Source organism: Hylobates moloch, unplaced genomic scaffold (assembly GCF_009828535.3).
Source record: "Hylobates moloch isolate HMO894 unplaced genomic scaffold, HMol_V3 SCAFFOLD_10, whole genome shotgun sequence".
Lineage (NCBI taxonomy): Eukaryota > Metazoa > Chordata > Mammalia > Primates > Hylobatidae > Hylobates > Hylobates moloch.
This window is the reverse complement of record NW_026652285.1, coordinates 3,330,620-3,353,068: the sequence shown is the minus strand read 5'-3', so window position 1 is coordinate 3,353,068 and position 22,449 is coordinate 3,330,620. Positions and strand designations below refer to the sequence as shown.

Sequence of the window (22,449 nt, the reverse complement as noted above, 5' to 3'; positions counted from 1 at the left end):
AAATTAGCTGGGCATGGTGGCACATGCCTGTAGTCACAGCTACTAGTGAGGCTGAGGTAGGAAGATCACTTGAGCCTGGGAGGTTGAGGCTGTACTGAGCCAAGTTCGTGCACTCCAGCCTCGGTGACAGAGGGAGACCCTGTTTCAAAAACAGAAAAATGCTTCTAAAATTCCTTAGTTATTGAAAATTATGTGAAAACAGAAGGATGTTAATAGCAACAGAGTGCATGAAATCAAATACCGAATTTTGAGCAAATGGGCCAGGTGCAGTAATTCTTTCTTGCCTGTAATTCCAGCACTTTGGGAGGCTGAAGCAGGAGGATCACTTGAGCCTGCGAGTTTGAGACCAGCCTGGCTAACATAGTGAGCCTCTGTCTCTGCAAAAAAAGAAAAAAAATCAGCTGGGCATGGAGATGCACACTTGTAGTCCCAGATACTCAGGAGGTTGAGATGGGAGATTGTGAGCACAGGAGATTGAGGCTGTAGTGGGCTGTGATTGCATCACTGCACTTAAAAAAAAAAATATATATATATATATATGTATATATATACACACACATATATATATACATATATACACATATACATATATATACATATATATATTTGAGGAAATGAACATGTGAGACAACTTTGCTAACATTGCATGATTTTTTTTTCTTGTTTATAATCTGCTCAAAATATCTTTATGCTGACTGTGTGGGCAGCACATTCAGGTTTAATATCAGTTACACATTAGCGTAAATTTGGAGAAATACACATAGGGTATTGTTTTCTTTTGAGCTGGCAAAGTGACCACAGAAACATCAGATCATCTCTCTGAATACAGAATTTTATCCAAATAAATGTCACATGCCTTCCAGACATATTTTAATCATGTATTTAATTTCTTAGGCTGAGAGCAGTGTCTCATGCCTGTAATCCCAGAACTTTGGGAGGCCGAGGCAGGAGGATCACTTGAGCCCAGGAGTTTGAAACCAACCTGGTCAAAATAGTGAGACCCTGTCTCTACAAAATAAAAAAATAAAAAAGTTAATTGAGTGTTATGGTGTGTGCCTGTAGTCCCAGCTACTCGGGAGGCTGAGGTGAGAGGATCGCTTGAGTCTGGGAGTTAGAGGCTGCAGTGAACCTCTGCACGCCAGCCTGAAGTGAGACCCACAGTGAGATCCCCATCTCAAAACCAAACGAAACCAAACCAAGCCAAACCAAACCAAAACAAAACAAGAAACTTTCTTCATGTGATATTTATAGATGATTTGAATTTGAAATGACTTCAGCTTCTTAAACTTTTGTTGTCTTTATAAAAATACCCTTGAATCTGGAGCATGGCTGGTTCCAGTCTTATGACAGCATGTTTCGTGAGGCCCTGTAAAAGATGAGGAGTTGTCGCTGAGGTTATGGGGCTTACTGGGAAGAGCACATGTTCTAGGTTTGAAGACAGAAGACGTAGGCTCTACCTTGGCATCCATAATGTGTGAACTTGAACTTGATTTCACATCTTTGAATCTCACTTTTCTTACTTGTAAAATGGAAGTGGACGATGAATAGTACTAGCTGCCATGAAGGTCATAGCTTTCCCCTCATCCTTTATCACACCCCACAAGGTAGGTGCTCTTATCCCATTTTGACAGGGGAGGAAACTGAAGTTCAGAAAGGGTAAGTCACTTACCTAAGGCTACATTGCTAGAAAAAATTGAAGCTAGGATTTGAACTCTGTTTTTCTGTCTCTAAAGTCAGCTGAAAATTGTTTTTCCCCACTCATGATGCCCCTTGCTAATTTCCCTGCCTACCTCTGAGATTATTGGGAAGATCAAATTAGACTGGTGAATGGGCTTTAGAAAAATGTCGTAAAAGATACAAACGTGTAATAGATCACGAATTCTCAATGAAACAGGAGCATAAACGGAAGCTCCAGAGAAACACTCACAAACGTCTGTCTGGTGCTTATCTGTCTGTTTAAATGAAGTGAATATCACATGTTGCTTTTTCAGATTCAAGCTCTGGAAGTCATATTATAGAGGAACAATTTCCTTCCTCAGGATGAAAATTTATGGGAATTCGGAGGAAAATATTTCAGTGGTCATTACTAAAACGCTCAGAGTCAGATACATGCAGCATCATACCGTAAGTCCTGTTAGTCAAAGCATAAACAAGCGCAGGGCCTGGCGTGGCTTCCTTCAAGTTGGCTGACTCAGTCTGGGAGGATTCACTCAGCAAGAGGCAGAGGAACCAAGGCAGGATGAAGACATTGCCTGTGCTCGTGCTGTCTCTTACCTTACTGACTGTCTTCTCAGGTGAGCACTGACTCCAAAAACAGCCTATTTCTATGCTGACATGATAAATAATAGTCTATTTGATATTTAATTGTTTAATTTTAAATAACATATAGTGTATATAGATATTTCAATGCTCTTTCTTTTCTTATTTTTCCATAAGAGCAGGCTTGCAGAATTTTTATCATTAAAGATATGTTATATTTTTTAGAAAAATCTTTAAATGTATTTGAGCACTAATTCTCAAAAATGCTGATAAATCTCCAGTTTCTGATAGCTTATTTTAGGGTTTATATGAGATCACCAAAATTTGATATATTTTTATTATGATAATATATTTTAGAATTTGCAAGTAATTATCAAAGCACTTTTATACTATCTTCTTTGAGGGGTTGTGATGATCAAGTTTAACATAATATTGTTATCACTGGGTATCTTCCAGTAATGACTTTAAACTTGATTTAGCATATTGAGGATTAAAAAAACTTCCATGAAAGCAAACCTAAGAGACACAGACCAGTGAACTGAAGATCCATTAAATTAATACCCACTTTTAAAGAGATGGACCATTGCAATCAGTAAATATGTTTAAGTTGTGCAGCTTTTGCTCTGAGTTAATCGTGTTAGAAACAATTCAGAATTCCTTCCTGAGCCCTCAGGAATGCTGGGTCCTTTGGGACAGGTCCCAGGGAAAGAACTTTCATGTTTTAACCAAAATCGAACTTGCAAATCTTTTGCCTTGGACTGTTGAGATGGCTCATGAACTCCTGAGCCTGAGTGTCCTTAAGGCACCTTCCTGACTTTTCCAGAGACCTCCCCGATTTTGACGGAGAAGCAGGCTAAACAGCTTCTAAGATCTCGGCGACAGGATAGACCAAGCAAACCCGGATTCCCCGACGAGCCAATGCGGGTGAGTGCTTGGCTCTGGCAGTTTTAAAGAAAATGTGATCATTTGAATGCCATTCACTATGAAACTAGGTGTTGGTCCCAGCATGGGCTGCTAGTTAGAGGTTCGGTTAGAGTTTCAGGTATAAGATACTTGCAATCTCAATCTTTTACCTGTGTGTTTTCTCCTTTGGAGGTGCCAGCCCAACTCACCTGTTGTGAACAGGGTAACTTAAAATAGAAAATAATGAGGCCAACGGTGGGAGTTCCAGAATCTGGAGAGGGCTGCTGAATGTCACCCCTGTCCTGCTTGCTGGGGAGCTGTTCCCTTTAGCCAATGCTAACCCTATCTCCTGCCTCTTCCCTTGGGCCCCGGAGCAGGCTGGACCAGCATCCTTGGTCAATGATGGTCTGTCCAGGCAGGGAGAATCTTTGCCCCAGCTGCCTGAGGGGTTCTGCTCTGATCTCATCCCTCTGATTTTGGTCTCTGGCCGTACTTCTGCACTGTGGGGTCATGATATCCACCTGCCTAGTCTTTCTGAACCAGGCTTCCTCTGTGAGTAGATGTTACTAGACCCTGCTATGCTGGCCCCAGACCCAATTCAGGCCTGGCTTGGTTCCTCCTGTTGCTAAAATGATACTGACTTTGGTGGCATTTTAGCCCCACCCAGTGAAGGGAAGTAGCAGTGACCCAGCAAAGTTAGAATGTCTGGGAAGCCGTGTCTCTCAGGCTGGTCTCCCATCCTGGCCCCTTCATCTGGGCGCGATGCTTATCCTGTCTTCCCTGAATCTCCATGTTGAGGCTCAGAAGGAGCTGCAGTAGCATTTACCTTCATTCACTGCAAAATCTCGTGCATAATTAGATTATTTCATTTAAAGGCTCTTATTAAGATACAGTATTGCTCAGTGATGAAGAGTGCTGACTCTGGGGTCAGACTGGGTTTGAATCTCCCCGTTTTCTAACTGGGTAAGTTTGGGGAAGTTTCTTCACATTTCTGCAGCTTAGTATTCTCATCTATAAAATGGGGATAATAAATACTGTTGCTGATATTACTATAATATTATTATTCTAAATAATAATGTAAAATAATTATTTTATGATGATAAAATAAAGTACTTCTTAGGAAAGCACTTAGAAAGTGCTCAGCAAATGGTTAAGTACTCCTCTGAGTATTAAGTACCTGGTACCTGCTAGGTGCTGGGGCTGTAGGTTTCTGCTCAAAAGTCTGTGGTGGAGACAGAAGTAAGCAAATGGCTGCTGTGCAGTATGATTGAAGAACAGATGACTTCAGGCTCTTAGGGATAGATGTGGCTTTTAATTTTTTTTTTTTTTTTGTAGTGTAAGAGGTATCTTGGGTTTTATCTTGTATCTAGTAGAGAACAACTGAAGGATTTTTCAAGTGGGGGAGTACAGATCTGGTTGTTAGAGAGTTTGAGACAATGAGAGGGGAAGAGGAACCCTGAAAGGGCTGAGAAGGAATGCAGAGATAGAGAAGCCAAGAGAGTGGGGGTGGCAGAGCAAGGAGGAGAGGCATAGGAGGGGGTGGGGTGAAGGAGAGGCAGCATGTGCACAACCGTGATGGGGAGGAGGATGCCTGAAGGGAGGGATCTTGTTGGTGGCCGGGGGCGGGGGTGTGCGGGGGGTGGGGGCTCTGGCTGGCCCCCTGTGATTTTGGCATGATGCCTGGAGGGGCCATTCTGCAGCTCTTCCTCAGGGACCCGGCAGGGGCTGGGGGAGCTGGTTGGAGAGTCCTCAAAGCAGTGGCTCCTGCTCAAGGTGCTGGAGAGGCAGCTCTAATGACTCCCACATCTACCCCCTGACATTTTCTGTGCCAGCATCTGCACCTGGCTCTTTTGAACTCCGTCTGTGGAATAACAGTCTTTGTCCTAACTGAGGCATTGTAGATGTGGGTGAACAGGTGGGTTTGAACTGTTGCAGCCCATTGTTGCAACTGTTGTTGCCAGGCTAGACTCTGGCCCTAAAACCCTGTTTTGTGTGGTCCTTCCCCTGCTCAAAAACTTATGAAAGCTCCTCCTCTGTTTGCCTTTTCCCACTTGTGGTCATCAGCTCCCTTAATCCTTGACAGCCCTCTGCTTGCTTCTAACTATGCAATTTTACTGAATATCTGGCTTTTTCTGGTTTGTTTTGCTCATCTTTTATAGGCTTGACCACCACCTGCTCCTCTTAACTGCCTCGAGCCTACTTGATTAGTTTCCATGTAACTCTTTCTTGCCTCAGAACCTATTGCTGAGCCACCATCCCATCCTCTATGTCCCTCTCAGAGACACTTCATCCAATGTCCAGAATCCTCAGGCATTCAGTCCAGTTTGGAAAAGTGGTCATATGTTTTACGATTGAAATGTGAAACAAACATGCAGTCAATCATTGGGTGGCTAGTCTACACCAGTAGTTCTCATACATGGGTGATTATGCCCCCTCATCCCCAGGGACATTTGACAATATCTGAAGACATTTTTGGTTGTTACACCTGTGTGGGGCATTGCTTTTGGTACCCAGTGGGTACAGACCAGGGATGCTGCTAAACACCCCACACAGGGCACAGGGCAGCCTCCACAACCCGGAATTATCTGGCCCAAAATGTCAATAGTGCCAAAGGAGAGGAACCCAGTCTACACACTGCCAAGTAAATTTTTTCTTGTTTACTCTCTGTCACGCTGTGTGTGTCTCTGTCTCTCTCTATAATTGCATTCACTTGAACACACACAGAATTGGCTGAATTAACGAATAGTTTCTGGTATCATATTTTTTCTAGAAATGTGTTTCTTTGGTTACATTCTGGAACCACCTGGGGAATTTAAATTCTGATGCCTGGGTTCCACTCCCAGAGGGGTGGCCTGGGGTGGGACCTGGGTATGGGGGATGGGGCCAAAGCCCCAGTGATGCCAACCTGCAGCTGAGGCTGAGAACCCCTGGGCTAGGCCATCTGGGAAATATCAGCCACGTGTGTACCAGCTCCTGTGGTCTAGTTGGGAACATAAAAGCATTTAGAAAGCTGTTAAATGTTGAACTGAGTGGTATGGAGAGTATCTTAGTTGTTTAGACAAAAAGAGAGGGTCAAGTGGTGGGTGCTGATCAAGATGTGCACTTAATTAGATTTTATATTGACTGTGCCCTACTAAGCACGAGGGACTGAGGATGAAAGATAAACCAGACATTCTTCCTTACCCAAGGTGCCCATTGTGTGGAGGTGGAGCCAGAGTACTCCAGCCTGATTTGGGCTCACTAACGAGGTTATCTGGTACAATGGACTGTGGCTCTGCAAAAAGAGAGTCTCGAGCTCTAACTGGAAGGAAAGGGGAGGCTGGGAAGGCTTCCCAGAGGAGGTGCCCACCCAGCTGTGGCTTGAAGGATGACCAGGAGTTCTCAGTGCAGGGGGTAGGGATGAGGCAGGAAGAATATTCCACCCAGTGCATTTCCAGTCCATATTCTGCCGCTAACTAGTTGTGGACTTTGGGTAAGTCACTCCCTCTTTTGGAAGCCTAGTTTTTTTTTGTTTTTGTTTTTGTTTTTGAGACGGAGTCTCGCTCTGTCGCCCAGGCTGGAGTGCAGTGGCACAGTCTTGGCTCACTGCAAGCTCCGCCTCCCGGGTTCACGCCATTCTCCTGCCTCAGCCTCTCCGAGTAGCTGGGACTACAGGCGTCCGCCACCACGCCCAGCTAATTTTTTTTTGTATTTTTAGTAGAGATGGGGTTTCACCGTGGTCTGGATCTCCTGACCTTGTGATCCGCCCGCCTTGGCCTCCCAAAGTGCTGGGATTACAAGCGTGAGCCACCGTGCCCGGCCGGAAGCCTAGTTTTTTGATCTATGAAATGCAGAGTTTGGCTGGAATCTGGCCTAGATTCCAGAATGTCTAATTCCAGGTCTCATATTGTAGGGCGCTGGATAGAACCTTGGGGCTGACACAGGTTTCCTGGTGCCAGTCTGCAATGTGACAGAAGAGCCAGAGGCAGCAGGATATCAACCAGAGTGAGGAGTCAGGCAGTTTATTCTGAGGCCCCTGGAGGGGTGTCCCTAGAAACCACAGGCCTCCTCACCTCATGCTGGCCCTGTTGCTGGGAGTACTCCACATCCTTGACTTACTATTTGACCCACTCACGCCTCTTGGGTCTCCTTGTTGACTTCTTCTTTTATGGATTTACTGAAAGCAAAATTAATAATGCCAGTCAGTGGCATGTAAAAAGAAGTAATTTACTGCATTTAACTGTGACTGTCAAAATGATCCTGGCCCTGCACTCCCAGTTGGAGCATAAGAGGCAGTGGCCCCAGGTTTGTCCTTGGGTGGTGAGGAGCCGATGAGGCTGGACCTCTGGCCAGGGGAGGTCAGAGGCTGGCATTAGAGCTGCCATATGGGCCCACATCTTCATAGCCTGGGAAGGAGGGAGTTCAGAGGCTAAGGCCTTTGCCTCCTGGGAGCCGGCCCTTCTGGGTCTTCGCCTTTTGTCAAGACCTCCTCACCCTCCCTGTTTCTGAGCGTGGGCCAAGAACAGCTGTGCACAGAGGTCCCTTTGCTTGGGAAGAGCGTGGGATGGATGCACCATGCTGTGAATTTGGCTGCCAGTATTGTGTATGTGTGTATGTGTGTGTGAATGTGTGTGAGGGGTGTGTGTATGAGGGTATGTGTGAGGGTGTATATGTGTGTGAGGGGTTTGTGTGTGTGAGGGATGTGTGAGGGGTGTGTGTATTCGAATGTGAGAATTGTATGAGGGGTATGTGTGTGAGGCATGTGTGAAGGTGTGTGTGAGGGTGCATGAGGGGTGTGGGAGAGCGATGCATGTGTGTGAGGATGTATGTGAGGGGTGTGATGGTGTGTGTGAGGGTGTGTATGTGAGGGTTTGTGTGTGAGGGTGTATGAGGGATGTCTGAGGGGTGTGTGTGAAGGGTCTGTGCAAGGATTGTGTGTGAGGTGAGTGAGGAGTATGTGTATGTGTGAGGGTGTAAGGGTGTGTGTAAGGGGTGTGAGTGAGAGGTGTGTGAAGGTGCAGGTGTGTGTGAGGGTGTATGTGTAAAGGGTGAGTGTATGTGTAAGGGGTGGGGGGGGGGGGTGTGGGGGTGTGTGTGTGGGGGGTGTGTGTGGGGTGTGTGTGGGGTTGGGTGTGTGTGAGGGTGTGTGTGAGGGGTGTGTGTGAGGCTGTGTATGTGTGAGGGTGTGTGTGAGGGGTGTGTGTGAGGGTGCATGTGTGAGGGGTGTGTGAGGGTTTGTGTGTGTGTGTTTTGAAAAGGCCTTACTGAGTGTTTTTTCAGAAGGTCTGAGTTCCAGCCCCTTCTTCTACTTTCGCCTTGACTTGAGGACCTGGGTTATGTGGAATGATGGCAGATGGCATTGCCAGGTTGTTGTGAGGCTGGGTTGGAAGGTCCTTGGATGCCACAGCAGAGTTGGGTTTCTGTACACAGTAGGGAGCTGTACAGGGATTTCAAGCAGGGGGATGATGCGATTAGATCTTGTTTCCAGGGGCCCTTTAGAGGTTCAGGACACAGCCTCTTAAATGCTTGCGTTTAGATGCTGTCATACCTGGGAAATAGGAAGTGACTATTGCACCTGCTTGCCATGGTACCCAGGAGACAAACAAGTGGACTTGGGCAAATGAGTAGAGTTAGTGATCATTGGAGAATGCATATGCCCTTGAGAACAGAGCCACATACCCTCACACACACCCCTCCGCGTTCTAAATTACCGAGAGATGACTGGTCAGGTTATTTTATTTTGCTTCTCCGTGTTAAGGGACTGTGCAAAAGAAAACACTTTCGGAGAGGGAAGAGGCCATTGATGAGGGTAAACAAATGGTGCTTTAGGGGAGGTGTTAAGAATTCAAAATGAAAACAAGTGTGAAGATTTGCAGAAGTCTCTCCCCATGAAGATCTACTGAGCCATGTTTATAAACTTAACACTTGGCTTAAATATTGGCAGAGGTTGGCTTCTGTGGATTTATAGGCTTTTTGGAAACAGGTTGAGACAAGCTGTGCCCGTGCACACAAAGGGCTAGACTGTTTGACATAGATCCTGCTGATTCACTGCAACAAACTGTTCTTTTCTGACTTGGTGGTGGGAAGGACAAAGTGCTTTTGAGAAGATTGCTGGGTAACCCTGTACCGTAGGGAGGGCCAGTATTCAACCCAGAGGAGCACGGACATCTTGCGGGGACCCTAGATGGAGGAAGGCAAGGCCCAGAGGGGATGGAGAGGGAGATCAGAGGGAGACAGATGGCTCTGGGTAAGAGAGAAGGAGGGATTTTGAGTGTATGGAGGCAGCGTATGGAGGTAGCGTATGAAGAGAAAGGTGGGAAGGTAGAACCCAAGGAGAGCAACCCACTGAAATTCCCAGCAGCAGGAATAACTGATACATTTATTTTATGGTAACTCTCGACACTGAGTTTAAAGTTGCTTTCTGCTCTGTGCTGTTATTACCCATTGCTACCCGCAAACCTTGGGACAAGTCCGCTACACACAGAAACTTTGTGTTAGCAGTTCCTTGAGGGAATGGTGGATGGCAGGGGTGTGTTGTATGGGATGGTGGGGGCTGACAAGAGAGCAAGGGAATGGCTAGAATGTGGAAGTTGCAGGGGTAGAGAAATTGGTTATGAGAATAATTCGGAATAAACTTGACCCCACATTTTCAGAGATTTTGCAGAGTAGGGTTCTAGACTTCATAGGAATGGGATGAACCCTTTCCGAAGGCTGGAACTAATTTGCTTGGAGACATCCCTTTCGGAGGCATGTAGGTTTCAGCTGAATTGACTTTCTACTATTTATTTATTTATTTCTTTTTATTTTTATTTTTTTTGAGACAGGGTCTCACTGTGTTGCCCAGGCTGGAGTGCAGTGGTGTGATCATGGCTCACTGGAGTCTTGGCCTCCTGGGCTCAAGTGATCCTCTTGACTTTCTACTTTAGACAACGTGGCCCCATCATGTTAGAGAGCTCATGGTATAATGAAGGCTCAAGATCCTGACAGAGAAAAAACATCTGTTTAGGGAGAAATTAATGAAGATCAGGCTGTGTGAAAAGGAGGGCTAGGTTTGTGTTTAGAGGGAAGAGGGTGGAAAAATATTCTGAGCTTTCCTTGAAGGTTTCCTTAGTGATGAATGTGCTTATGTTGATTTTCAGGATTGTGGTCTAAGCTCTTGCTATTCAAAATATGATCCCCAGCTGGGCTGCACGGGCCTTACCTGGGATCCCGTCAGACATGCAGACCCAGGCTCCTCTCCACACTTCCTGAAGGCAAATCTGTGCCTCCCTAACCCCCAGGTGATCCCTGTTCACCTTCAAGTCAAGAAGTGCTATCTTGGAGAACTGCAAAGGTGGTCCATCTCTGCTCCTGGTGTCCTGGAACTGGGAACCAGTACATGTTAGTTTTGTTTTGACACAATTGATCTCTCTTCCTTCCTTCTGGGCACTTTGCTCACTTGGTTTCTACTTTCCCAGCATGCCTCGCCCAGGCTTCTCATTCCACTTGGTGGCTCCCACTGCTAGGTTTCCTTTACTGGATTCTTGGCCTCTGACAGTTGTTTAAATGTCAGGAGGTCCCAGGGCTCTGCCCTCCGTATGGCTTTAAAGCTCACCTCCCTGCTGATGGCACACACTTCTGTCTCCAGCCTGACCTCTTCCCGGTCATTTACATGACTGTCTACTCCACACCACTGTTTGTACTGGAATATTTAACAAGCATTTCAGATCTAACAGCCCCAAACAAAATTCACTGTTTTACCCTCATAATAGCTGCTGCCTTAGTGTTCCACACTGGGCTACGGGGACCACCTCCAAATCCAGAACCTGACTACTTCTCACCCTCCACTGCCACCTCCACCACAATTATCTGTAGAGTGGATTAAGCAATAATCTCGTAATGGTCTCCCTACTTCCTGTCTTGCTCTCAATGGAGCAGTCAGAGTCATTTCTTAAAGTGTAAACAAGATCCTGACCCTCTCCTGCTCAAAACCTGCCAATGACTTCCTGTCTTACTCTGAATAAAATTCACAGTCCTGGTCAGGTGGGATGGCATGCACCTGTAGTTCCAGCTACTCAGGAGAGGCTGAGGTGGGAGATCGATTGAGCCCAGGAGTTCAAGGCTGAAGTGAGCTATGATTGCTGCACTCCAACCTGGGTAACAGAGTAAAATTCTGCCTTCCTAGGACTCACGCCCAAAACAATACTATATGCAGTATTTATATAGGTACATCGATATGCATGTAAATTTCTAAAAGAAGGTCTAGAGAGGTAATCAGTTGACATTTAACTGTATCATCTCATTTAGGAGACTAGGATTAAAAGTAGTGGTTTGATGTTTGAATTGTATACTAGAGTAATTACTTGTATAATTAAAAATATTTAAACCTTTCACATGTACTATTGAAAAATTGGAAACCAAGAAGGAGTCAAAAAAATAAAAGAAAATCAACTGTAGACCAGGCGCGGTGGCTCACGCCTGCAATCCCAGCACTTTGGGAGGCTGAGGCGGCCGGATCACGAGGTCAGGAGATCAAGACCATCCTGGCTAACACACAGTGAAACCTCGTCTCTACTAAAAATACAAAAAATTAGACAGGTGTGGTGGTGGGTACCTGTAGTCCCAGCTACTTGGGAGGCTGAGGCAGGAGAATGGCATGAACCTGGGAGGCGGAGCTTGCAGTGAGCCGAGATCATGCCACTGCACTCCAGCCTGGGTGACAGAGTGAGACTCTGTCTCAAAAAAAAAAAAAAAAAAAGTAAAATCAACTGTAGTCCTGTCCCTTCTCCCCAAAGAGAGGCATTTAAAAAATGTATTTCTTTTTAGTCTTCGTATATATTTAAAAAGTATCTACAATTTTCTATCCTGTTTTTCCCTTAATATTAACATACACATGTCCTCATATTATTATAATCTATTTGTAACCGTGATTATCCTCTTTTGTTAGATAGTTGGATCATTTCCAATATCTTTCTGTTATAAACAACACTCAGAACGTTTTTGTGCATAAAGTACTTTTAATATTTTATTTTCTATGGGTATATTCCCAGAAAATGAATTACTAGGTCCAAGAATCAGAATATTTTTAAAGCTTTTAGTATACATTGTTGAATTGCTTTCCAAAAGACTTTAAACAATTCATGTTATTTTTAATATTCAATGTCACCGTCTTCTGAGAGAGTATTCTAGTAGAGGTTTTAAGGTAGAGATATGATGGGAACATGATTATGGTATCTTGAATTGGAGACCAGTGGGCTGTTGCTGGGGCAGGAGGAGTGGGTGCAGGGAGGGAGGAGCAGGGATAAAAAATGACGTGTAGGGTTTTGTATAGGCAACTTAGTGCCATTCATTGGCATTGGAAATCCATGAGTAGAAACAATGTATGTGGGATGATGGTGTGTTGCAAGTTCTCTTCCCATGGCACCTGCTTTTGTAGTTGTATCTTCTGCTCTTGTTTACCTGGTTAACTCTTATTCATCCCCAAAAACTCACCTTAAATGATGTCGTTTTTGAGAGGGCTTCCTAGTGCCTCCCCCTAGTAAATCAGAACATCCCGCTAGCATAGCGATTGCAGCACAAGGTTGCTATTTTTGACTCTTTTATGTCTCTCTACCAGACTGTTCTAAATTACTTGAGGAGATGGACTAGTTGTTTTACTTCTGGGTCCCCACCACCAAGCACCGTACAGTATTGGCATTTACTAAATGATTGTTACTTCTTCCATTGCCTCCTTTGCTTCTTTCCAGGGTAGAAATTTTGTGGGATATAGCTCTGCTATAAAACCTGGAGGTTATTCCAAAGAAATATTTTCTATCGCCTCACTTAGACTCATTAAATTTCTCTTAATCTACTCAAATTTTAGGGAAGAGGTTGTTTGTCAATTGCTCAGGTGAACTGTGGAAATTCTTTAAAAAGATGACATTCAAGCTTAAATTATTTGTTTTGTGATTATATTTGTAAGAGTTTGTGAAACCTGGGAATACACTTTCCTTGGAAGTGTTCCATTTTGGCCTGTGATCCTTTAAGGAATGTTCTTGTTGGGCAAATATAAATCATTTTAGCTTTATTGTAAGTAGTCTTTGTAAAATATACTTTCATGTTTAGCTCCTTGACAAATGTATGTAGTAACTCCATTACCCTTTTGTTCCCCATTACCTCAAAGGCCAGTTTGGATGACCGAGGTGTAAATTGCCCACAACACTGTTCTGCCTTTCTTTAGGACGGAGCCTTCAGTATTCCAGTGCAGTTAAGTTCTGAGCCACCATTCTGTCTATGGGATTACATTGCTTGTACTAATGAGCAAAATAATTTTTCCAAATGCTGATGGATCTTTAATTCTGCAAAAATGTCACAGGAAGGATTTTGCCTTCTTGGAAAAAGGTCCTGCCTTGATAGAATAACTGTCCACTTTATGATTCTTAGCATAGGTCAAGTTCTGGTGGGTATTTAAGTTCATTATCACACCACTCCAGAGCCATAATAAAGGACTACTTTTAATTTCTGCTCTAATTACTGAGAAATAATTTACTTAAATCATTACAGTTGGCATTTGACATGGAACACAAGTACTGGTTTTTGTTTTGCTTTGATTTACACCCCCCCACTTGGAGAAAGGAATCTGAAGAAATTAAAACTCATTTTCCATATACCCCTTCTTCCTTGGTTCAGGAACATTTGAGATTATCATTAATGTTGGGCCATTTCTAACTCAGCCAATGCAATTGTTGAATTTGTGGTTTTCAGCAGATTTGCAATTTGCCATTTGATTTGACTAATGATTTCTTTTTAAGCCTTTGTGGCATATTCATTTTCCTAACATTTTAAATAAATAGTGAAATGTCATGGAAACCAGTGCTCATTTCTTTCTTATTCTCAGTGTGTGTCTGTTTTGGTTGTTTTTCTTCAATGATTATTTCAGTTGGTGTTTAGGAATGTGAAATATATATTACTTTTTGGTGCTTTTAATGTACATTTGGCCTAGGCTGTTATAATGAGCAGATTGACACAGATATCAAGAAAATTTCCAGGGAGGATTTAGCAATATTATAGGGAAAGAAGAGTTATTTCATTTATTCATTTGCTCCTTTATACATTTTTCCAGTGAGCTTTGTTGTGGTCCTACTGTGTGCCAAGCACTAAGCCACAGACCAGATATACTTTGGTCACTGCTGTAAAAAATCTGGTTGAATATTTGGCTGAGAGGGACAGAGATTAAATGAGTAAAGATGCAAATGAGTATATAATTATAAAAGGTGCTGTGTATCAGTAGTGACATTCGTTAATATCACCAGTGACATCATTATAAAAGTCTTTAAGTATTGGGAAGTTGCCAGCCTTCTGTAGCAGATGCAAGTTTTCCAAAATCCGGTTTCCTCTGCGAAGCTCAATTTAATAAATAACGTAAATTGTTTTCCTTGAGGTGACAGGCTCACTTCATTTATTGTCAAGATGTCTGCCCAACATGCACATAAAACATGCATAGCCAGTTCAACACCAGCAGTTGCACACATGCTTTTCCTTGTGAAAACCATTGCACTTTGTCATACAGCAGAAGTACTGCCTGCATATGCCCTTTTGGGTCGCTCTGTACTGTTTCACCAGGGCATTCTTCAGGGCAACTGGCATTTTAAGAATGTTTTATTTTTATTTTCGTACTGTAAGTGCGTGGTGGGGAAGGATACGATGACCGCTAATAGAATTGGGTACCACTGCCTGGATTCCTGCTAAGGTGCCAGTCATTTTACCTACCACTGCCTTGTCACATCAGTGAAAATGCCAATACAGCAAGAAGACAAATAATGTGAGTATTATTCTAAAAATAGTTTGGCCTTATGGGCCCCTGAGGGGAGCACAGCTTACGCTTTGAAGAATGATGCTGTAGTCTTTTCTTCAACAAGCCTTTACGGAAAGTTTCCTGTGTACCAGTTCCTGGGAAAGATGCTCTCCTTCACAATCTTGATGTGTACTCAGATCTTTGTTATCTAATAGTAGCCGAAGTTAACAGCTAGCATTTAATGCATTCCTACTACATGCCAAGAATCATGTGCCAAGGCCCTATAGTATTGGGGTCCCAGCAGGAGACTGGGTACCTGAGGAGTGTTTAATAAAGAGACTTTTTACAAAGGCGTAGGCAGGATTAAGGTAAACCAGCAAGAAATAATAAAAGATCAGGGTTAACAACCTCTAGACCGTAAAGGGGTAAGGGAGGCAGATGGTTCCCAGAGCTGGAGAGGACAGCCTCCTAGGAGCTGTGGCCTTCAGGAGAGGGATGCAGCCAATTGCTGAGGTGAACTGTGGAAATTCTTTAAAAAGATGACATTCAAGCTGAAATGATTTCTTTTGAGATTGTATTTATGCTTGGTGTGGCTGTGACTCCTTGGTGAGGAACTAGGGGATTGAATACCCTGGCCTCTCCCTCCTCCTACCTTCTAATCCGTTCTGGTGTCTCCCACTGATGAAACTCAACCAGAAGCCACAGGCCAAGGGAGTCTATGGCGACAATTAATCTGGGTCCCACGGCCAGGCGAAAAGGGAGACAGAATGGATCTGGAGGGACAAATGCAGGCTACTTATTTGGCACAAAACTTTATTTGCACCATTTCATTTAATAACCCAAGGAAGCAAGTTAACTAACTTAAGGAAGCAAGTGCTAATGCAATCCCCATCTTGCAGATGAACAAATTGAGGCTGGAGAGGTAAAGCAATAATGACAGGGTCCAGGTTTGAAGGAGACTCAGACTCTTAGCCTCTATTCCTCCCTGTCTGGCAAACAGGCCAGCAAGAAGCAGGCAGCAGGGGTTCCTTCAGTGTGCTGCTTCCACAGAATAGTTGAACAAGTAAAGTTATGCGCTGGGAACTTGTTGTTCCTTATTTACAAGACTGCACACAGCCTTCCTGTTCCTCCCAATTACTATTCTTCTGGCCAAAGACTCCCTGGATAGGGAAGGAACTCAGCCCAAAATCCGCAAACATGTTCAGAAAGCAGCCAGGGAATCATTGTTGGATCCCACAAGGAGCCCTCTTACCATCGGCCCTCTACCCCAGCTGACCCAGAGACTCCCTGCCAGACCACTGAGTGTATTTTGATGAGTTAAATGAAAACAAATGAAAATAACCAAAACAAATCCAAACTGCATGGGTCCGGGGGGAAAGAAAAAAAAATCAGAAAAGTTGGACACTTCATAACTCCTTCCTTTGCAAATTCTTTTTTTTTTTTTTAAGTGACTACATTTGATGTAGGATGCAGAGTTCCTAGAGGGTGTTCTAAAAACTTAAAAACTTAGAGTTCTAAAGTGGACCCTTTGTTAAAGCCTTCTTAATGCCATAGGAAGGTTTCCATGATTTGGAGTTTTTATGATATTGATACATGCCAAAAACAATTTAATCACATCACAGATATGACTGAGTATGTCTACTCATACTAAGGAGAAATGCCATTTCTCTGATTATTGGCCTGCTGTTTGTATGGACCTGTTCTATGCATACTTTGCAATGGTTCACATCCTATAATTACAGCACCAACATTTCCTTCAGGGCAATATAAAAAACACACTCCAAGTTAAAAATCATTCCCATCTCTATCCATTCTCTTTTGGAGGGAACATAAAAGAACATCAAGTTTTTTGTTGTTGGTTTGAGTTTTGTTTGAGCCTCGCCCTGTTGCCTGCACTGGAGTGCAGTGGCACGATCATAGCTCACTGAAGCCTCAAACTCCTGGGCTTAAGAAATCTTCTCGCCTTAGCCTCCTGAGTAGCAAGGACTACAGGTGTGCACCACCACACCCAGCTGGAACATCCAATTTTGATATCATTATATGAGTCAACCCACCTACCACCTCCACTAAACAGTATGAGGCAGGCCAATGAAGTCCCCACTCTCAGGGAGAGCTCACTGCCACGCAGATGACCAGGGAGGGCTATGCTGGGAAAAGTCTATGGAGCTTTGGGGACCCAGAGAAGTGGGGTCACAGGGAATCTGAGAAGGCTTCCTAGAGGAAGTAACATCTAAGCTGAGGCTGAAAAGTCAGGTAAGAGTGAGACGGGAAAATAAGAAGGTACAGGGGTGTTCCAGGCAGAGCAAACAACAGGTGTTTTGGAAGCCTTAGAAAGAACAGCAAGCATGGCCCGTTCAGGGAAAGATGGAGAACAAAGCTCAAGTGTATTGATGGTGAGAGAAGAGGCTCAGGGGATGGGTGTAGCTGGTCATGGAAAGCCCTTAGCCACCTTAAGGAATCAGAACTTTCTCCTGAGACCAGTGGGAGGCATGCAGGCATTTTAAGTGAAGAAGCAACGTGGGTAATTTTTTTTTTTTTTTTTTTTTTGAGACAGAGTCTGGCTCTGTCCCCCAGGCTGGAGTGCAGTGGCACCATCTCGGCTCACTGCAAGCTCCGCCTCCCGGGTTCACGCCATTCTCCTGCCTCAGTCCTTCCGAGTAGCTAGGACTACAGGCGCCCACCACCACGCCCTGCTAATTTTTTTTTTTTGTATTTTTAGTAGAGACAGGGTTTCACTATGTTGGCCAGGATGGTCTCGAACTCCTGACCTCGTGATCCGCCCACCTCGGCCTCCCAAAGTGCTAGGATTACAGGCTTGAGCCACCGTGCCCGGCCGCAACGTGGGTAAATTTAAAAAATATATCACTTTGCCGCTGGGCACAGTGGCTCACGCCTGTAATCCCAGCACTTTGGGAGGTTGAGGCGGGCGGATTACGAGGTCAGGAGATTGAGACCATCCTGGCTAACACGGTGAAACCCCATCTCTACTAAAAATTCAAAAAATTAGCCGGGTGTGGTGGTGGGTGCCTGTAGTCCCAGCTACTCAGGAGGCTAAGGCAGGAGAATGGCATGAACCCGGGAGGCGGAGCTTGCAGTGAGCCGCGATGGCGCCACTGTACTCCAGCCTGGGCGACAGAGTGAGACTCCGTCTCAAAAAAAAAAAAATTAGTTTGCAACAGGATACAGAAAAATCAAGAGGGATTTTTCAGCCTCTTCTTTATAACTTTCTTTTTTTTTTTCATGACTTTAAGAAAGTAATATGTATCACTGTTGTGATAAAAATAAAAACCAGTAAAGCTATTTTTGTTCTTTATATTTTAAAAACCCATTCTGACAAAAGACTTGAATAGACATCTACTGAAGAAGATATACAGATGGCAAGTAAGCATGTGAAACATCATACCTTATTAGGGAAATGCAACTTAAAACAGCAATGAGATGCCACTATACACCTATTAGAATGGCCAAAATCTGGAACATGGACAACACCAAATGCTAGTGAGGATGTGAAGTAACAGAACTCTCACTCATTGCTGGTGGAAATGCAAAACGGTGCAGCTACTTTGGAAGACAGTTTGGCAGTTTCTTACAAAACCAGAACTACTCTTAACATACGATCCAATAATCACACTCCCTGGTGTTTACCCAAAGGAGTTGAAAACTTACATCCACACAAAACCTGCACCCAGATGTTTATAGGAATTTTATTCATAATTACTCCAACTTGGAAGCAACCAAGATGTCCAGGTGAATGAATAAATAAACTATGATACATCCAGACAATGGAATATTATTCAACCCTAAAACAAAATGAGCTATCAAGCCACGGAAAGACATGGAGTTAAACTTAAATGCATATTACTAAAGAAAAGAGACCAATCAGAACATTTGATTACATGTTCTGTGATTCTAACTACATGACGTTCTGGGAAAGGCGAAACTATAGAGACAGTATAAAGATCAGTGGTTGCCAGGGGTTAGGCAGATGAACAGGCAGAGCAAAGCAGATTTTTAGGGCAGTGAAACTGTTCCGTGTGATATTGCAATGGTAGTGCTAGGGTTTGTATGTGGTTTGTTTGGCCCCACCAAGTCTCATGTTGAAATTTGATCCCCAGTGTTGGAGGTGAGGCCTTATGGGAGGTGTTTGAGTCGTGGAGGTGGATCCCTCATGAATGGTGGTAATGAGGGAGTTTTCACTCTTAGTTCCCATGAGAACGGATTCCTGCAAAGAGCCTGGCACCTTCTCTCTTTCTTGCCTCCTGTCTCACCATGTGATCTGTATATATTGGCTCCCCTTCACCTTCTGCCCTGAGTGGAAGCTTCCTGAGGCCCTCATCAGAAGCAGATGTTGGTGCCATACTTTTATTTTTATTTGTGTTTATTTATTTTTTTTGAGACAAAGGCTCGCACCGTCTCCCAGGCTGGAGTGCCATGGTGCGATCTCAGCTCACTGCAACCTCTACCTCCTGGGCTCAAGAGATCCTCCCACGTCAGCTTCCTGAGTAGCTGGGACTACAGGCATGCACCACCACATCTAGCTCATTTTTTTTTTTTGTATTTTTGGTAGAGACAGGGTTTCACCACGTCGCCCAGGTTGGTCTCGAACTCCAGAGCTTGAGTGATCTGCCCACCTCGGCCCCCCAAATTGCTGGGATTACAGATGTGAGCCATGATGCCCGACTGCCATGCCTTTGTGTAGTACCAAGAGTGAGCCCTAATATCAACTATGGACTGGTGATGATGCTGTGTCAATGCAGGTGCATCAACTGTAAAAAATATCCCATGCTGGTGGAGGATGTTGGTAGTGGGGGAGGCTGTGCCTATGTGAAGACAGGGACTATATGGGAATGCTATATTTCTGCTCAATTTTGCTGTGAACCTAAAACTGCTCTAAACAATAATGCCTATTAAGAAAACAAAATAAAACAATAAAAAAACTCCACAAGAGGAAGAAGGTAAGACAAGGGGTAGTAAGAGCCTGCAGAGGTTGTGGCAGGGATCTAGCCCCAGGGCTGGGGCCTGGGCTGGGGCCTAAGCTGGGCAGAGGCAGTCGGGCTGGGTAGAAGGGATTCAGGATCATTCACAGGAGTTAGGCTGCTTGGATGGTGGGAGGGCAAGGAAGAGGAGTGCACTGAAGCTTCTTGCTTAACTAGCAATGCGGTGCCATGTACAGAGATATGATGAACCACCTTCAGTATGATAGGCAGTGCCTATAGGCCAGAGATTGCACCAGAAGATGGAGAGGGAAGGAGGAGACCTTATAACTGACTAAAACAAGAGAAATCACATTTTATTCTTTTATTTAAGAGAGGTCCTGTTGATTTATCATTTTTCTGTTTTACGCATCACTTATAGGACATAATGCCATGAGTAACCCATATACAGAAAATTCGCAGCCTGAACTGGCTTTGGGGAAGACCAAGGCACATTTGGAGGAGAAGGCCAGCCCTAAAGGCTGTAAGTGACATTCCTGTTGATAAAGGGCAGAGCACGAGCAAACTGAGAGAGGAGATGCAAAGACAAAAATTTCATGCAAAGGATGGGTGTGTTCAGAGGCTGATGAGCTGCAGGTTGCAGAGAGGCCCTATCATGGCCCTCTGTTATTTGTGCTGTCTGCTCCCTTCTCTGGTGGTAGCACACTTGCCACTCCTCATCATCCTGGTATGGACGTGGTTTTTCTCTGCCCTGACCCCAGTCCATTCTCCACCCTGCCGTGCCCCACTCTGTGCTCAAGGAGACTGACTCCTGTAGACTGAATCCCCTGGTTCCCTGGCCGGCTGGCTTCTGATTGGGCCCTGCAGGAGATTGAGGGGAAGAGGAGGGAGAGGATGGGCTGTTTGTTCCCTGTTCCCTCCTTGCCTTGCAAAGCTTGTGCTGTGCCCGCGAGACCACAGCAGCCCCAACCCCCTGGCCCCAGGCCTGATGGCTCCTCTAAGGGTTCTCCACCCTTGGCTCTGCAAACTTAGACATGGTCATGACTTCCCTCTATTGCTAGTCCCTGGGTGCTAGAATATTCTTTGGTAGTTCCCTTAACCCTACTCACATGGCTATGAATGTTCCCTTCATTAAAGTCTCTTCAGGCAAACTTTTCAGGGAGAAATTGTGTTCTTGAGAAGCACAGAGATTAACAAAGGCTGTCAATGACCATTGTAGACCAAGGTGGGAGGGCAGGGCCACTCCCTGCTGTTGGGAGGAGTGGGGGAAGGTGGGGAATCCTACCCAAAGCTGCACTCATCTGCTGGCTTGCAAGTACATTATCCAGAGCCACAGACAAAACCCATGGGTAGAGACAGACGCTGACTCCTTGCAGGTAGACAGCATTGGTGAAGGCTTCGAGGAGGAAGATGGCCCTGGTGGGCCACCTTCGACCCTTTTGAGTCACTCTGTCAGAGTGGAGCAGGGATGGGGGAGGGAGGAGGCATGGGGTGGGAGGAATGCAACACAGAGGGGTGGGACAGACAGAGGGGTAAGGAGTCTGTGGCAGCCTTGGTGGACAATGGTGAAGACCTGACCTAGGGAAGTGGCAGAGACGAGGGAGAGCATCTGAGAACTATTCAGGAGATAGCCTCAATGTCCCAATGCTCAGTCTTATGTTGAGTTTGAGGGTGAGGGAGGCAATGACAGTTCATGTTCTGGAGCGGGTTCCTGAGTAGATGGAGATGCTGGCCACAGTAAGGGGCAGGACTGGTCAGGGCAAGGAGCTGCTTTCTGTTGTGGACAGATTAATGTATGGGGCTGGCCACCTTTCATATGAACAGAATCATACACCGTGTGGTCCTTTGTGACTGGCTTCTGTCACTTAGCATAATGTTCTCAAGGTTCATCAATGTTGTAGCAGGGATCACTGCTTCATTCATTTTAATTGCAAAATAATATTCCATTATATGGAAGTAGCACATTTTATTTATCCATTCATTTATTGGTGGACATTTGGGTTGCTTCTGGTTTTTGGCTGTGACAAATGATGCTGGTGCAAACATCTGTATACAAGTTTTTGTATGGACATCCATTTTTGTTTCTGTTGGGTATATACCTACAAGTACAGTTGCTAGCCAGGAGTACAAATGGTAATTCTATGTTTAATACTTTAAGGAACTGCCAGACTATTTTTACAAAATGCTTCTCTATTTCTAGTAACATTTTTTTTTTTTCCTTTCAGCAATCTCACTTCTTTTTTTTTTTTTCTCATAGTTTTTTTTTTTTTTATTATACTTTAGGTTTTAGGGTACATGTGCACAATGTGCAGGTTTGTAACATATGTATCCATGTGCCATGTTGATTTCCTGCACCCATTAACTCGTCATTTAGCATTAGGTATATCTCCTAATGCTGTCCCTTCCCCCTCCCCCAACCCCACAACAATCCCTGGAGTGTGATGTTCCCCTTCCTGTGTCCATGAGTTCTCATTGTTCAATTCCCACCTATGAGTGAGAACATGCGGTGTTTGGTTTTTTGTCCTTGCGATAGTTTACTGAGAATGATGTTTTCCAGTTTCATCCATGTCCCTACAAAGGACATGAACTCATCATTTTTTATGGCTGCATAGTATTCCATGG

The 22,449-nt window shown here is 44.5% G+C and overlaps 1 protein-coding gene across 2 annotated transcripts in view; it reads left to right on the top strand.

Annotated features, from left to right (window-relative positions):
• Positions 1-22,449, top strand: part of CUNH17orf67 (chromosome unknown C17orf67 homolog) — a 228,208-nt gene that overhangs the window by 20,996 nt on the left and 184,763 nt on the right. For both annotated transcript variants that reach the window (XM_058444954.1, XM_058444953.1), the window contains exons 3-4: positions 1,992-2,294; positions 3,083-3,183. In XM_058444954.1, the coding sequence (XP_058300937.1) occupies positions 2,240-2,294; positions 3,083-3,183 (156 nt within the window). In that variant the 5' untranslated portion in view covers positions 1,992-2,239. The remainder of the gene's footprint in view (positions 1-1,991; positions 2,295-3,082; positions 3,184-22,449) is intronic.